General features: G+C 31.3%; 1 protein-coding gene across 6 annotated transcripts in view; it reads right to left on the minus strand.

Annotated features, from left to right (window-relative positions):
- The window catches only part of LOC139513812 (putative sodium-coupled neutral amino acid transporter 11), a 60283-nt gene that overhangs the window by 28688 nt on the left and 12692 nt on the right, over positions 1-18903 (minus strand). For 3 of the 6 annotated variants that reach the window (XM_071302635.1, XM_071302634.1, XM_071302636.1), the window contains 4 exons: positions 18233-18268; positions 10869-11016; positions 5729-5803; positions 4489-4547 (listed from right to left, as the gene is read on the minus strand). In XM_071302635.1, the coding sequence (XP_071158736.1) occupies positions 4489-4547; positions 5729-5803; positions 10869-11016; positions 18233-18253 (303 nt within the window). In that variant the 5' untranslated portion in view covers positions 18254-18268. The remainder of the gene's footprint in view (positions 1-4488; positions 4548-5728; positions 5804-10868; positions 11017-18232; positions 18269-18903) is intronic. The other 3 variants (XM_071302632.1, XM_071302631.1, XM_071302633.1) reach the window with 1 other exon arrangement.

Consider the following 18903-nt stretch of genomic DNA (forward strand, 5'->3'; position numbering starts at 1 on the left):
ATTTATGTTAGACATGTCTGTTGATAATGTGAATGGCTGGGAGGCTCAATTAATGTTAGACATGTCTGTTGATAATGTGAATGACTTGAAGGCTCAATTTATGTTAGACATGTCTGTTGATAATGTGAATGGCTGGGAGGCTCAATTAATGTTAGACATGTCTGTTGATAATGTGAATGGCTGGGAGGCTCAATTAATGTTAGACATGTCTGTAGATAATGTGAATGGCTGGAAGGCTCAATTTATGTTAGACATGTCTGTAGATAATGTGAATGGCTGGGAGGCTCAATTAATGTTAGACATGTCTGTAGATAATGTGAATAGCTGAAAGGCTCAATTAATGTTAGACATGTCTGTAGATAATGTGAATGACTCGAAGGCTCAATTAATGTTAGACATGTCTGTTGATAATGTGAATGGCTGGAAGGCTCAATTTATGTTAGACATGTCTGTTGATAATGTGAATGGCTGGAAGGCTCAATTAATGTAAGACATGTCTGTAGATAATGTGAATGGCTGGAAGGCTCAATTAATGTTAGACATGTCTGTAGATAATGTGAATAGCTGGAAGGCTCAATTAATGTTAGACATGTCTGTAGGTGAATGGGGGGAAGGCTCAATTAATGTTAGACATGTCTGATAATGTGAATGACTGGAAGGCTCAATTTATGTTAGACATGTCTGTTGATAATGTGAATGGTTCGAAGGCTCAATTTATGTTAGACATGTCTGTAGATAATGTGAATGGCTGGAAAGCTCAATTAATGTTAGACATGTCGGAGGATCGAACAGTCTCTTATGTTAACTAAATCACTAGACACTAGATGTAAGACGGTGTTTAGGGGTAATATATATCTTATGTTAACTAAATCACTTGACACTGGCTGTAAGACGAATTATGATGGTAATCTATATCTTCATGTGATAAGAAACTGACACTAATGTGAATAAAACGGGAAAAGCAAATTGATGATATATATGAGTTGATTGGAATCCTGTTGGTATTATACACTTTATATTTCCCTAGAGGATACGATGCTTACAGCTCAGACTACAAATAAGTCCGGAATGAAAAATGATACAATGTAGTAATTGTAGGTGTTTTCAAATGGCAGAATATCAATGTATAAGATTATGATATAAAAGATGAATAATACCAGTATATCGGTGAATATAATAATGTTGGAATTCAGTCGATTTTCATTTGATTTATTTTCTATCTACGACTAACAAATGTTTCCATTTTTTTTAAATAGTAAGATTGATAGGCAAATAACCAGCGTTTTATTTTCGGTTTTGTTCATAACCTGTTTAAGAAATAGTTCCTACAATGCATAAGTTCTATATGAAAAAGATGAACAAATCATCACAACACTGCATAGAATACTGAAGACCAGGGATGAACTCTTGTCCTCTGGATGATAAAACATCTGACATTAACATCCAAATTCTACAGGTAGACAAACCATATATGATGAGGTTCTTGATTTGTTCGGGTTTTTTCTTCAATCAAACTAATAATGCCATAAAATCAAAAAGACTAAATAACATTACAAAAAAACACAACATAGCAAACAAAAGACTGAGTAACTACATAAAAATCCAGGCTTATTTGTGGTTGAGACAGTTTTAGAAGTTTACGTCTAGGAACACATCTAACTGTTGTCATATGTGAAACAGATGTTCCAGAACGGTCAACCAACTCATAACTGTCAACTTGTTGACATCAGGTTATCCGTGTCACTAAACGATTTTGTTTGCACTGTGATTTCTATGAAGTTCAAACGCAAATCAAAGAACATTGCACTTCATACAAAGATACTGATTAATTCATTCAATCAATTACAGTTAATGTCATTATATGGTATTGAAGATAAAACCTAATAATTCGTGAGTTCAGATTTGTTTTACGATAATTAAAGGAATAAAATGAAACAATCAATACAAATTAGCTATCTGCTGAAAAATAGGTTAACTTGACGCGCACTTTATAGTTTCCACCACCAGCTTTGAAAATAGAAAAGGCATGATGGAGCAATTGCATTAAAGTCATTAGAGAAAATAAAGAAGTTAATACATTATCGCATAATAACACGCACCCATTACTCGAATTCATTCAAATTATTCCTTCCTATGTTTGTAATCCGTAATTTTCTTTTGTTCTTTGATCCCTTTTGTTTAACATTTTCAAAACACTTAAAAGGTTTCAGATTTCCTGGCATGTAGTATAGTATCCATCAGACGATAATTTAAAAACATATATGTTAAACCAAATGCCTGCTAGTGTACCAAGTGATAAAGACATGAAGTGGCACAGTGATTGTGCAACATAAATGTTTTCTCTTGTGTAGAAAATGGTGGATTAAAACTGGTTTTATAATTAGCTAAACCTCTCACTTGTATGACAATCGCAATACATTTCTATCATATGGACTACGTTGTGTGAACAAAAGAAGACACAATAGGTAAAATGTCAAAAATAGAGTACAGCTATCAACATTGTATTATCATCTTAATCATTAAAAAAACGAATAAAAGTGTTAACAAAGAAAAGCATATATACATATATACCTTTTCCCTAAAAGACGAAACTTTTATTTGTGCTCTTGTGTTTACATGTACAATGAACGACAATGAAATAGAATAGTAAACAATAAGATTGTATGGAAGTTTAGTGAAGAGAGTCGAAGAATCAAAACTGTCAATCGATTTGATATGAACAACAACATCCGGTTACTAATATACAGGAGTAAATTTGATTTGAACATTTAAAAAAATATTTCCATTTTATTCATACGCTTTCTTACAAGACTAATAATTGGTTCTTTAATTACAAATTTAGTCAGGGCACTAGTTTAGGGGCATATGATACAGTTACAGGGGAGATAATGACATTATTTTAGCGACGTCAAACTGTGACATATCGGGAAAAGATGCATTTTTCGACTGATTGTTATCATTCAAACTGATTTAACTTGAAAACGAGTTCATCGACCCCTCTTTTTTAAAATGTCATTTGGTTTGATTACGTATGAAGATTATTTGTACCTAATTTCATGAAAAAAGGCAATGATGCAATTTTTTTAAATTTGATAAATATACATAAAAAAATATTTTTCTACATTCATAATCATTTGATAAATTTTAGTTCTTTCTAAACAAAATATTTTAAAAATTTATAGGATACTTATATAAAAGAGGGACGAAAGATACCAAAGGGACAGTCAAACTCATAAATCTGAAACAAACTGACAACGCCATGGCTAAAAATGAAAAAGACAAACAGAAACACAATAGTACACATGCCACAACATAGAAAACTAAAGAATAAAAGAGAACTTAAAAATAATTTAACAAAAAACAGCTTGTGTTTATCTTTTAAAACAAAAAAGTTCTGTCGGGAGGAAAAGTATGTCCACAAATCAGAATTTTGAGCAAATATCTGAAATTTCAACCTCATTTTACTCAAAAAGTAGCACATGAAGGTATATTTTTTATTGCATATTTGATTTACGAAGGTAAAAAATAGCCTATATATCTTTAATGGACAAATTCTCACTGTCAGAAATAAATTGTTGGATATACTCTTTAGGGAAACAGATTAGTAGTTGAACACTTACATAAAGAAGATATGAAAATGTATTTGGTGGGTTGATTCTGTAGTTTTGATAACCAATACATAGACGGATACTACAAATATTTAGAAGATATTTTGCGCTTAAGGTAGATGGGGTGTCTAAATTATAATCCATAGAATCTTTAAATAATTTGCCAAAATGTAGTTCATATCCTGCTTGTTTAAAAACATTAATAAAAAGAATGGGTCACCGGACTTATTTTCACGCTACAGGTTGTTCAAAATTGTCAAGATTTTGTATAGATTATGCATGGAAAACCCATTTTTCCGCCATAAAACGCAAACCACACCATAGAATTTTGAGATAAAATATGAGAAGATAGCTTCAATATTATGCTTTCAGATAAGAAAAAGAAAAAATGGGGTCACCGAACTCGTTTTCTTGCTACATGTAAAAATGGGTAAATTCCTAACACATTCTATTGTAAAAGTAACACTATCTGGATTATCTGCCCTTGCATTTGAGTTGCCTCCCCTTATTTGACAAAGTTGGAAAAAAATGAATCAAACAAAAGAATTCCTATTTTTGTAAAATACAATCATAAATATGATCAAACATGGCATTTTCTATATTACAATGAAAATTCTTACACATGAATTACCTACTACTATAAAAATTTGCACTTTTCATCAAAGATCAAGACCTTGTTTTCTAGTATTTCAAAATCCAAGATGGAGGAAGACACCCTATCTACCTTAAGTATGGTAATGATCTGATTTTCTGCTAGTTGTCTTCCTGATGAGTCTTGAATAATAAAGACACTATTTGTTATGATCGAGTCCTTTACTGGTTTTAGTAGTCCTGGAAATGCATCAGTGCAAGTTTAAGTATGATATAAAAGTGTACTCACTTGGTAGGTATCTGTGTTTGATAATTTGCCACCTTGCACTAACAGTAGAATAGAGTAATCTGTAAAAAGCAAAGGAAAATGTATGTCAAATATGATGTATGCACAACATCATTAATTCTGAAACAGAGTTCATTTACCAGTCAACTAATGTATGATGCATTGCCAACGTATTTGACTTCTCGAAAGAATTTAACAGGTGTGCGACGTGAAAGAGAGACTAAAACATTTCAAAACATCTGAGATCATAGTCCTGATCTGATATTTACCCAAAGTAGATCCTCGTACTTTTAAAGTTCAATGTCACCATTTGGGAGTGTGGTTATAACTTGTAACGTTACCTAAAATATATTGTGTTTTTGAATTCTTCTTTCTCATGAAGATTACCAATTTATTTGACATGCATGTTGGTTTCGATATTTATTAGATCGTCTTTGATATTAGTTGTATTTCTCGTTTGAATTATTTCACATTTGTTATGTAAGGATTATCTATGGTATGGGTGTTGCACCTAGTCTAAGCCAGTATGGTGATCTATAGTTGCTTACATCTTAGTCATTTTAGTATTTGGTGGATAATTGTATTATTCGAGTCACATCTTCTTATTTTCATGATAAAATACCCTTAGAAAATTTGTTAATGGTCATATCCTGTTGACAAAAGAATCCAACAGAGATACATATTTTTATGATCAAAACAAAACAGAACATATTTCTTGTAGGGCTAAATCATTTTTAAGTCACCTTTCTAATTCTTGTTCTATTGTTATAGAAACAATACGAAAATAACGAACAACTAAGTTGTACTGAAAGATTAAGACATGAACGCGAAGATATCATGACTAGAAACAGTTAGTCAGCTAATCAATAACACCAATGTGTTTTGTCTCGCAATGAAACATACGGTTTATGTCCAACAGCCTTATTCAAAGACATTTACAGCAGAACATAAAAGGAAACGCCAATATTAATGTGTAATCTATAGATCTTATCCTACCAATAAAGTCATATATTATCAGATTAAGACAGGTTTTATTTTTCTTGACATTAGTTTTGTCCGATACAACCACTTGTTCTGTAAAGTATGAATTTTTAGTTTTCATCAGTTCTAACCACTCTAGCTGTTACATTGTATAAAAGCAAATCACCTCGACAGATTTATTTCCAACAAAAAACCTGTGGTTATTCTAGTTGTGATTACAACTGTTATCTGCATTATATTACCTGTTAAATGTTTATCTTACCTGTGATAACAGCAACTAAAATCAGCAGAAATGTTCCAAATAAAAAACCTGACTGCTTCAGTGCATACGGTATTCCTGTAAAATATAAAACAGAATCAAATCAGGGGATTTGCATCTCTATCCTGCAATGATGTGCTATATATCTGAGTATTCAAGTTGTCAGTTTTTTGTCTCTATATTAGAAAAATTGACATTTGGAATTCATCATACAATCACACTGGCCTATAAATGTGTAATATGGGTGGATATATTATCTTGATTTATACCAATTTCTTTCAAATATACATGTTTTTGTGCATTTGAGCATTAAGTTTATAAACTAGTTGAACCCTAAGCATATCCATGTGTTTTGTCAAAGCTTTGAACCGTATCGACTGTCAACAATATATATATTTAGATACATAATGTTGAAATTATACAGATAATCATTTATATAGCTTTCTTTTCATGATTAGTCATTTTAAAAATTCCATCCATGCCTTCTTTCAGTTGATAACGTTTTAGTTGTGTGTTTTTGGTGTAGTTCAATACAATCTATGTTTCCTTTTATTTATAAAGGCAACAGTGGTTTACTGCTGCTCAATTAACCTGAATCGATAAAGCGAAAAACAATCCGGGTCACAAACCAAAACTGAGGCAAACACATCAAATATAAGAAGGAAACAACGGAACAAAAGAAACACTGAACTGCAGCAAAAACAGACGACAACATGCATAGAAATGGACTGTTTATCACAACTACCATATTCCGGACTTACCTGGTACATGACAGTGTAATACAAAATGGTATATTTAACTGGGCTGTTTGGCTGGGTAAATCAAAACTGTGTATCGACAAAAAAAACATCATGTGCATATACATGTAGTTGTTAAAGTTGCTTTTATGTCATTTTTGTAGACAACATAGTCTGTCCGACTGTGAATAAAGCACTGACACAATCCAATATTGTTCTATTCACACACTCAATGGAATTAGATACTATATTTTATTGAAATTACTAATGGAGACTACTTTATTTGACAGTGTCTGATATTAATCTGAATATGACAGTAGTTATCCATTTATTTCACTTGTTTTTCGATATCACTAGTAAATTTATATCGGCATCTAGGGAATGCAGTTGTATCTAATATTTCTTCCTCTTAATTAAAAATATCTATCTTAAACGATTATAACCGACGACAACGAAACACACTCTTTCCAAAAACAAAATTAAATGACAAATTGTTTTGTGTAATTGGTTCTTGGTATAGACCTGATAAATGAATAAAAAGTGTGCATTTTGATTTTATATTTCAACATTCAATCCTATTATTGTTGTCAATACATTGATGAAGTTTGCATCACAATATTCTCTAAGGACATGACACTACATAATAATATAGATATATGTGAGTACAATCAATACAGGACAGGCTAAAGAGGATAATTTGAATCATAATAGTATTGCGAACAGTAATAATCATAAAACACATCTCATAGAGCCGGTGAACAAATATATTTTCAATAGCAAATTTAAAAGCTTAGTCGAACTGGCTCCTTGCATTTTGGTATTAATGTCAAGAATAATAGAAGAACTGATTTTGAAACTTCGATGTTGTGAATATAGACATGAGTTATATACCCCTTTCTAACTGTAAAAATTACAAATGATTATATCACCATGCTGCCAAAAAATACTGGTCACTGAATGATTCAAAAATATTGAGCGTATTTCATAAAACCGCCATATAACATTTTATTTAAAAACATTTGTCGAGGAACATTTCTGTGAGAGACCAATTTGATATCTTTGGTTAATCTTACCAAAACCAACTTAGCATCAAAACAACATGTATGTCTAGTCTTTATCGATGATCGAATATTTAAAAATAAATTGAACATGAAAAGGGATCAAAAAGTTTTAAATACTTTTTTCTGAAAAAGGAACGTTGTCAATGAAAGCTTTAGTTAGGTTTCGTGATATCATATAGAGTTTTTTCTAAGAGAACTTCTGTGCCAATAAAACTGAGTCCATATTTTACTGTATTGATATACCTTCGAGGCAATACATTTTATTAGCAGCCTTTGGAGACAAACACGTCTCAGGACAATGAATTTGTGGTCTATTTGATCATTTCTTTGATGAATATTGTAATGCTCTTTTTAGATGAACAGTTTGATCCATCACAGACATATTATGTCATTGTATCGATTTGTAAAATGATTTAAAACAATCCACCAGACATTTTCTGCGTGACCTCGTCCCATTATCAGAAATACTTTACTTGTATTACTAATTGTTTGTAGGCAAAAATCAATAAACGGATATTATATATTCTTCTCCGGTTGTTTTAACTAAGTCGTCAAACCTAATATTTTATCTATAAGTAACTGGTGTTGGTTGATCAATTTTCTGATCTTTTATCATTTTATGCACATCAATAGACCACAGCCAGGGAATTAAAATAATTGTCTTTAAATAATTTTCTTTTCATCAGATATTTGAGATAACAAATTAAAACTGAGCAAGAAATACATGCTAAGTGTGTCTCTGATGTATATATCAAGAGGTTTGTCATTGAGGAAAATTAGAAAGGAGTGCTATTCTTTCATTTGTCTTTGTGGCCATGCAATTCACTACACTTCGAAAGAAAGATTAAAGTTCAGATGAGTAGAACTAATGAATACTGTGTCCCGTATTTGCAATTTCGTTGGCTCTCATCTTTACAGTCAATTATACAAAGTCTTTGCTGAACAAGTTAAAATGATCAGACCAGTTGCAATAAACAGAGAATTCTGATATGGCAAGTTTGGGGTATATCAGTTGTTTTCCATTCGTTTTATGTATTTGTGCTTTTGATTTTGCCGTTTGATCTGGGACTTTTAATAGTCCCAGGTTTGATAGAGTCCGATTTTGATTTTAGTTTGAGCTCGGTATTTTTGTTATTCTACTTTTAAAATACTGTAACCTTTATGTGGAAAGATCAAATTGACATTAAATATTACTCAATTTATTTCACTTGACTGGGCGGAGTTTAAACGTTTCGCTCATAATAAACCATTCCATCTATAGATAGGTGTTTTAGGATAAACTCATCAATGAAGTGTCTAGGCATTCTTTTGTAAATTCCTTTGATGGCACTGATAGGTGATTAGAAATCAATAACAATTATAACAGCAATCATCATAATCACACACATCTTCAAATAGACTGTTCTTATGCAAATTAAAACGTAAGCTCCGCCCGAGCAGTTGAAATGACATTGGTAATAGTGTGTTATGTGATTCCCTCGGTGCATTTTATCTTCATGATCTTCTAAATACTGTTACAACATTGATATGGAAAGGTCAGCTTGACATTTTTCTCAGTTTTAATTTGTATTTTATATTCATGTGTAATATTATAGATTTAAACCTTGGTAAACTACAGTTGACAATTGAATGACGTAATACTAATTAGATGGACTTTTTTGTTAATTAGATGGACTTTTTTGTTTTTGTCCATGGATTTATGAGTTTTGAACAGCGGTATACTACTGTTGCCTTTATTTGTCTTTATGGACCCTTGCAATATTTCTACTTTAAATAATTTATTTAATTACTTGATCCTTTTTCATCATCTGGTTAAATCTTTTCACAAGAATTTTCCGGTATGTAAACCGTTTAACATTATTGTTTTGTCTTTTGAAAACCGTTTAACATTATTCTTTTGTCTTTTGTTTTTGCTATCATATTTTCCTCACGAATGTATCTGAGGTGTTAGATGTGTATATACATGACTTAAAAATATCATTTTAATATATTGTCACAGATATTAGCTATGAAATATCTAATATTGTTTGATGTGTATATACATGACTTAAAAATATCATTTTAATATATTGTCACAGATATCAGCTATTAAATATCTAATATTGTTTCAGACCGGGTGATTCAAATACAAAATTTGATCATTATTAACAATTTCAGACAAACTGACCCATAACAAACATAAAAGGCTTTTATTTTTAAGACTTTGATTGATAGTAATGCTGTAGATAATCCGGCTGTAACTCGTCTTTATCTAAGAAGTCAGACCCATTCGATTTCCGGAATCTTACGCTACAGGAAATACGGAAACGTTAAAGTAGATTTATCAACCAACTTACTCACTCAATAAATTGCATATGATGTAAAAAGCAAATAAAATACATGAAACACGATGGTATAAAATCTGAATCGTCTAAATGTATTCCGCGGCTCATTTTGAAGTCATTGTCGGGTTTTCTTTGTAGTATTAATATATATTAAGAATAACAGGGAACTCCTTAATGGTTGTATGTATGAAACAAATCTGGAAATATTCCACCAATCTTAATTTACAATTAATACTTTGATGGTAACGATCGAATGCATTATCAAAGGATTGTCGCGATGTACCAACTTAATTAATATTTCAAATAGTAATTGTAAAATAACGACAAACATCATGCTGAATCATAGTTTTGTTTCTATGCAGATCGTTGCGATGACGTATGTTGTTATTCTTCCAGTTCAGTGTTTTGTTGTTTCAATTTTTTCCTATTATAGTTGATGTGTTTCCGTCGGTTTAAAATTGAAACCCGGCATTGTTTTCGATGATCGATTTATGACTATCGAACAAAGGTATACTACTGCATGTTGCAGACATTTTATAGGATGCACCCTTTCTTAGTTTTTATATAAATAGCAAGTGATTTGTTATATTTCAGTGTATAAAATGCAATCGTTAAAAATTCGTTGTGCATGGTGTTATATGATTCAATGTTTTTTCTTGATTTACGGTCATTAGGAACACCCAAAAGCCGAATATTTTACAGCCAATGATGTAAAGTACATGTTCTTCAATGTGGGTCGATCAGAATAAGGGAGGAGGAGCTTGAGGTAAGCAAGGTAGGGCAGAACTTTTGTCTTTGAACAGGTTCGTAGTGCTTCCAATAATTTTGTGAGGTTTAATTAACTATAAAATCAGGTTCAATCGACAATGCTCTACATAAGGAAATACTGTACTGATAGTTGTTTTTCATTCGTTTGATGTTGTGATGAGTTGGAGCTTTTGATTTTACTATTTGACAAGGGCCTTTTCGTCTCGAGGTTAATTTTGCATATTAGAACTTCTACATTGTTGTCTGTACATACCTATAACCCCTGACCCTACAATTGAATTGATCATGTTGATACTTGTCATCGGCATACTACTTTGTTCTTGGCCATTTTTGTCACCTTCATCTGTAACCAGTTGCTTTGTATCCCCAATACTACTGGTTTCCGAGAACGTCGACTGGGTCTATAACAACAAATGAACATTATTAAAGTATAATTTATCCGAGATCATCGACTGAGTCTATAACAATTGAGTAGTGAGTGTACGTGTCGATATCTTAGATTAAGTAGTGACTGGTTGTGTTGATATCTTAGTTTGGGCAGCGATATACAAGATTAAACTGTTATTACAAAGTAACATGCTTCGATATCTATGATTAAATGGCAATTGTATGCTTTCATTTCCACGGTGGGTATGGTTGTCCTGCGAGAGAACGTACTGTGCTGGTGATTTGGTCCTGACGGGTGCTGGTGATCAATGAAAAAATATAAACAAAGACGAAAATAATGATTTTTGACGTTTTCACTCATAAAAAATGGAAGAAAACGGTTGAGATTTTTCAATTTTGTTTCTTATGGGTTCATATGTAAACCATTAAAAAGTTGACCCTCTAAACTGTTTCAGTAAGCGTAACACAAAAATGCTCATTTTCAGAAAATCTCGAACTGAAAAAATAAAACAAAAATGCTCATAGAGTCCGCTTTCTATACCGCAATCCACACGACAAAACTATTTTGTGAAAAAACATTGCAATTTATTAAAATTTAGCATTTTTTCAATTTATTCGTGTCCTGATACTGTGCTGGTGTGTCCTGTCATTGTGCTGGTGGGTCCTGATACGGTGCTGGTGATTTTGGATAAGAAGTTGCTCATATTTGAAACAAATGTTACAAAATCAATAAAATTGGGCAGATAATTATTGTCAATAGGATCTATCTATGACTCCTATTTTAGCTCTTGTGCATCCATTTGGCTGTTTAATATGTGTTTTCAAATGATCGTTACTTATATTACACAATTACATAACAGGGCAACCTCTTTCGTCCAATATCAGATAACAATATATACTATCTGAAATAAAAATAGTTTTATTAAGATATTAAATGCCCCTTACATTGATGCTTCAACAATGATCAAAGCCCATGCTGCATAGACATGTTTGTTAGCGCTCCGCACTTACTCAACCCCCCCCCTCCCCCCCCATTTCCTCCTTCATTGTTACAGTGGTGTAGCAACACAACAATTTATCACAAAAATAATAACACAAAGACACACATTATTGAACAACAAATGCTCACAGGTACTGAAAGCTAGTTCAAAGCCGCATTTTCAACTATTAGATAAACCATGTTCTCATATGCAAAAATCCCAATCGTGTCGATTAAAAAAGTCTCAAAACTTAAGTTCACATTTTAATGTTTGATTAAGCAGAACTTTAATTAAAAGTGTGCAGTGAATCTTGTGCTCACAATAGTTATTGTCATAATTATGTTTACATAAGACTTATAAAGGAATTAAGAAGGTACCAAGAAATATTTTACAGTTCAATTTAATGATCATGAATGGAAGGAAATGGTACGGATGTTTACATAGGACAAAAAGAAATTGATAGTATTTTTTGGCGAAAGACTTAAACGCTTCTTTGCATTATATAGTAAAACTCTTCTTTAAAAGCATGCAAAAAATAACTTTGATTGACTTGCTTGCTATGTTTGCTCCAAGGATATTTTCAAACAATAGGTAGGCGGAGTTTCAATACAATCTGGGATTTGATTGGACAAATACAAACTGACAGGAATTGAGGTTAATGTTTATTGTCCAAACAAATTCTAGTATATAGTAAACATACTACTTACCTGTCGTTTACAACCATCCAAACAATCATAGCAAGCAATTTAATCAAGGTTTGCTTTGCATGTATTTATAGAAGAGCTGTAAATTCTATAAAAAAAAATCTTGTTGTCGTAGATGGTTAAATCCTCAACAAAATATCATTAACTTTGTTGGAACGAAAAAAAGGTTTTAAATCAAATTTTCGTGGACTTTTTAGCTTCCACCCTGACGAGGCCTGTTAGCTGTTCGTATGCTGTTGTACTGACGCAATGAAACTTTCACATTTCCATCTTCTTTTCTGAAATATTTTACCCAGCTCATACTTGACAGGATTGTTATTCTAGTAAAAGGTGTAACCAATGAATTGAACACAAGTTAAACATTCCACAATACTATATAATTCATTTTATGTGTCAATTTGTTCGAAAAAAATCGAAAAGAAGAGAGTTTTTTAATGTCATGGTTATCTGTCGCTATCTAGATATATGCTTAGCATTTATTTCAGATGACATGGACTCCTCACCCAGGTGACCCTGCTGCCTTTCATAACTTTATCCGTATACAATTATTTTAAAATAGATAACCAAAGGCTGCAACTCGTATTTTTGTATTTGAATGATTCGTTGTAACTTGATTTTTTTTACTCGGTAAGTTTGCCCCAATCACTTGAACTTTTGCAATATTACAGCCAATTTCAATGAGTGTGTAGACAAAGGGATTACTTTGGTTATCTTGCTTGCTGAACAGAAAAGTCATTGTAAGTTATGTAAACTACCCTACTTTAAGAGTAGACTAGTCCGACAAATGACACATCTTTCTGTCTGTAGGACCAGGCTACTTCGAAAGGAGGGTACTTTACCTTACCTAACAATGACCTCACGGTTTAGCTAACAAGCTATTTTGGAATTTTGAAATGAAAAAGCTAAGAAATCTTTGTTTTGTTAGTGTGTACTAGGTTTTCGAAAAAAAATACCTGATAAATCCTTCAGACAAAAAAAAATGTTGAAAATATCTTACAGATACAGCAAGTGATTCTTAATAGCTATAAGATACATTTTTCTTTTAAAATACATCTTTTAAATCTTACGGGAAACTATTCCAAGCTTAAAACTTTCACTGTAACCTCGCTTTAACTTATCCCCCCCCGAAAAAAAAACCAAAACAAGCAAACCCGCAATACTATTGTCATTCTTATAGTCAGCACTCAATTGTTCACAAACAAATGTGTTTAAAGCTGCTAAAGACATATGATTCAAACGCTCAGTAAGTCCTTTGTTCTATATTTTTGCTCTCCATTTTTATGCAAAACCTTTTACATTTTTATTTTATCGGTTATTGTTTAAGGTCGTACGATGACGTATGGTTGTTAACACATACTTTCTTTGGTTTCTTATGGAAATTTTTCCATTGACAACTGACTTGGGGTAATTGTAATTGTAATCGTTAATCAGCTGTAATTGATTACAAATTTTCAAGTAATCAGTGTAATCATTAATCAGCCAAAAATCTGATTACATGTAATTTAATTTAATCAATTACTTTTCAAAATACCCTGTAATCATGATTACTTTTTGATTACATTCTGATTACAATGAAAAAAATCTAAAATTGTGTTTTTGGTCATTAAATGAACCTCTTTGTTCATATTTGATAAATTTTTAACATACTAAAATGGTTTGGTTACTTTAAGCTTGTCTACTTCAGTAAAAAATAAACTGTTACAGTATTGAAAAGTTATCATTAGCCTAAGCAGAGACATATAATACAATTATATACCTTTTATCTTGGTAAAAGATATTGTACATACATGTATATTCATCGTTTTATAATGATCTTCATATTAATATTTGATAATAACTGTTATATATTTAAGTAATACTTTTCTTTAACCCTGAATTATAATCTTTTGTTAATTTTTGTGATTTTTGTCAACTTTGAATTGACAGGTAGGAGACTAATTAAGGTTTGTTTTTATTGCAATTACCAATTGAGTATAGCTGTAGGGAAATATATATGATAAAAGATAAATCAGACATAAAAATTTATCTAATTAGCACAAACTAAATTAAAAGTTGGACAAATATGTTGTTTAAACTTTTTTTTGTATTTGGACTGGACGTGTAAAATGCAATGGTTTTTAATACTTTAATACATATTGTTTACAATTTGATTAAACATTTCTATTAAAATTTAACATAGTTTTAACTGGAACAAATGTAACTTTATTTCATCCATATTTAAACTTCCACAAACTGCAACTTGGAATACATATAAATTATGAAAGAGGTCAGAAGACAAACAAAAAAACTCTTGATTATGATATATCTTTATTAAATTTAATTCAAAATAATTTAGAGATCATTGGTGATCAAGTGTAATGTATATATATGTAGTGAAATTTGGTGTTTATTTAAATAGATGATGTTTAATTTGAAGTTATCATTTTATAATTGAACCAAATAAAATACATTCTCAAAAATGCTATAGTTATATTAAACGTTTATTTATTCACATCATTCAAAATGTTTTGTTTTTAAATTCATTGTAATCAGATGTAATCATGATTACTTTGCCAATGTAATCATTAATTTAATCAGATACTTTCAGAAATGATGTAATCATTAATTTAATTTAATCGTACAAATGACAAAGTAATTGTAATTTAATCAATTACATTGAAAGTAATCGGACCCATCTCTGATTGACAACAAACATACCACATCATCTGCATAATATAAGTATTGTATAAATTACAACGTATTTTGACCGTAATCCCGAAAATCGTTAACATATTTTTTTATCTTAAAAGGGGCAAGAAGGGTTCCATCAACAGGCCAATAAATAAAATTACAGTTAATTTAGAAAAAAAAATAAAAAAATAGGTGTATTTTTTCTCTCATAATAACAGTAAACAGATTCACAACAATGTCAATTTCAAGAAAGCAGACAACAGTTAATTAGTCAATAACAATGCAGCATCAATGATCTTGAATATATGCTTCTTTTAACTAAAATATAAAGGCACAGAACCAGGACATTGGAGCACAGTACCAGGACCGTTTTTCTTATCACCAGCACAGCGTCAGGACAATTCCGTTTAACGAACTTGTACGACTTTTGCAATATAATATTGTTGTAATATACTTTGCATAGTACTTATGACGCATCAGAGAAAAATTAAGCAACAAAACAGTCGTTTTATTGCCGTTCTGATACAATGTAAACAAACCCACCAGCACAGAATCAGGACCCACCAGCACCCGTCAGGACCAAATCACCAGCACAGTACGTTCTCTCGCAGGACAACCATACCCACCGTGATTTCTATTTACTAAAATATGCAATGTTTAATCAAGAACAATGTTAACGGTAGGTATAAGTTGTGAAGGGCAGCTGGACTGTGGGATGGATAATTGTATAATGAAACAAAATCACATGTTGAGTTGTCAGACATTTTGCCCTGTAACATCTGTTGTTCAAATATTTCTTAAAGTGCAGATAACTTGATCTACGCCAATCCTACACGTTTATGTTTCTTTGATAAATACACAAAAGCCTTGTACTAACCCTTCTTCAACGAGAAACATGGTTCGCACTGCCAAATGCAATTCAGATTACCCATTTCTAAATCATAAAAGTACTTCTGCTATCCTGAAAGTGTACTTTTTTCAGTTTGATTGGCTGGTTTATCGTTATAAAACTTACCTGTAAGATTTATCCCCTAACAAGTAAATTAAACTAGACGTTTAATTTGTATCGTTTTGACAATTTCATTGCATATGCATGTATTAATTTTTAAAACCTGTATTCTAAAAGTATATATGCTTGAATTAAAATTAAAGAGAAATTGCGGGCACAGATTGATTCTTGTAAGCTTCTCCGGTGAGAATTGAAAAGTCAACATTATTTTAAAGAAATATATGCTTGATTTGGAATAATAAGGTTTATGTGAAATGATCCACATACGGGTATATAATGATTCTTGTAACCTTTGTTTCTAGTAAGTAATTAAAAAAAAGAGAACGCAGTGTAAGGTTTAATAAAAACCTAAAAGGAAAGCTCTGCTCCTATTTCATGAACGAATTTAATGCGAACGTAAATAAAACATTCAGAACATGCAATGTTGTTCTGTAGGACAGAAGAGCAAGTGCCTATATAATGCAAAGGATGCTGGATCAATGTTTTAGTGATGGCATTACAAGTATCGATGGCATTTGACGGCGTGCACAAAGTTGACGGCAACTGTAAAATTCGCCTTTTAAATAGTTTTATACAACCGTGTTTTAAATATTTTTGAATAAGAATAGGAATAAGTTTTTTTTTTTATGATAAAATGATGAATGCATGACATTAAAATCCACATTACTAGTAAGGTAAATTAAAATTTAATCTATAAAGCATGAAACGGGCATATAGAAAACGGCAAAAATACGGTGTAACTTGTATCATTAAATAAGCATAAATTAGAGTTTTTAACCTAAACTTATACAAATTCAACATATTTTCCTGCATTTTCGTATCATAGAATTGTTCGGATTCGGACTCGGACATCACACGAAATTCATCGCAAAAAAAATCAAAAACGATCATGGTAGATAAGTTTGGAATGGTCTTCGTTATGTGTAAGAAGTAGTAATTTGGAAGGACTAATAATCGAAATGGAAGAATCGACAAGAAAATATGTAATTACAATCTTTTTATTTTCAAAATAACTTGGTATTCAAAATGTGCATAACCAGAGGTTTAAAATAATCTGCAAAATATGAATGATTCGATAGTCCAGACTGAACACCTGAATTTTTTTAATGTCCAGCTAGTATGTTACAATCTTAAGAAATGACGTTTTAACGCTATTTTCTGAAAAGGGTTCACGACATAATCGCTAATCATTTCCATTTCACTGCTCTAAGCATATATCTATTTATATTTCCAGAATGTGCATTTGCTGCACTTTTTTGTTCGAAAGAAAAAAGAACTATGTTGAACGTAAATATTTAAAGTTATGTGATAAACTAAGTGTCCAGTGTTTTTGTTACGCGCTTGTTTTCTAGAGGAAAATGCCGACGTCGTAAATGGTTTTAGTAATTTGAAGACGTTACGTTTGTGGACTCAGCTTTGTGCACGCCGTCGTTACAATTATTGATGGCATTACAAGTATCGGAGACATTACAAGTATCGATGACATTACAAGCATCGATGACATTACAAGTATCGATTGAATTACAAGAGTCGATGGCATTACAAGTATTGATGACATTCCAAGTATCGATGGGGTTATAAGTATCGATGACATTACAAGTATCGATGGCATTACAAATATCGATGACATTACAAGCATCGATGACATTACAAGTATCGATTGAATTACAAGAGTCGATGGCATTACAAGTATTGATGACATTCCAAGTATCGATTTGGTTATAAGTATCGATGATATTACAAGTATCGATGGCATTACAAGTATCGATGGAATTATAAGTATCGATGACATTACAAGTAGCGATGGCATTATAAATATCGAGGCTCAATTTGCATTAAAAAGAGTTAAATTCACCAATATACATACAGTAAGTTCAATGTCCTCCATATTTGTTCAACGTGCCTATGAAAAAATGTGTTAAACAATAATTTTACAATTATATTTCCACAACTAGTTATCTCAGGGTATTTGAAATATATTAAGTCATTTCGTTTTCATAATGAATAATAGAGTATCATTTCCATTCTAAGTTTTATCATAAGATCTATTTTAGTCAATAATCATATTAGTTATTACTAGAATAATATTAAATTAGGTCTCTCCAAAGCGATGACATTCAATTTCAACTAAAAACAGAAATTATAAGAGTCATATTACCAATATGCATCTAGTTCTAGTAACTTGGACAAAAATCAAAATGTACCATTTAGTTATAAAAAAACAAAAAACACTGGTTAAAAGAACCATATATCATTGGCAATATTTAACTACGCAAATTTTTCATCAGAAGAACGAACAAATGTGTGCCAACTTTGCTCGAAAAATCAAAAATATGTCATAGTCACTTTTAATTTCAGAATCAAATGTTGAATTTATGTACCTTAATAAAAAAAAAAACTTTGATGTTGGTTTAAAATCTACCCTTTCCCTTGGGCATACAACTAAACAAAATATTCTTTTAAAGATATTAATTTTTCTTAATTTTTTGGGAGCAGAAACTTATTTGTCTCCTTCTGAGTCTCACAAGGACAAACAGT

Source organism: Mytilus edulis, chromosome 2 (genome assembly GCF_963676685.1).
Source record: "Mytilus edulis chromosome 2, xbMytEdul2.2, whole genome shotgun sequence".
NCBI lineage: Eukaryota > Metazoa > Mollusca > Bivalvia > Mytilida > Mytilidae > Mytilus > Mytilus edulis.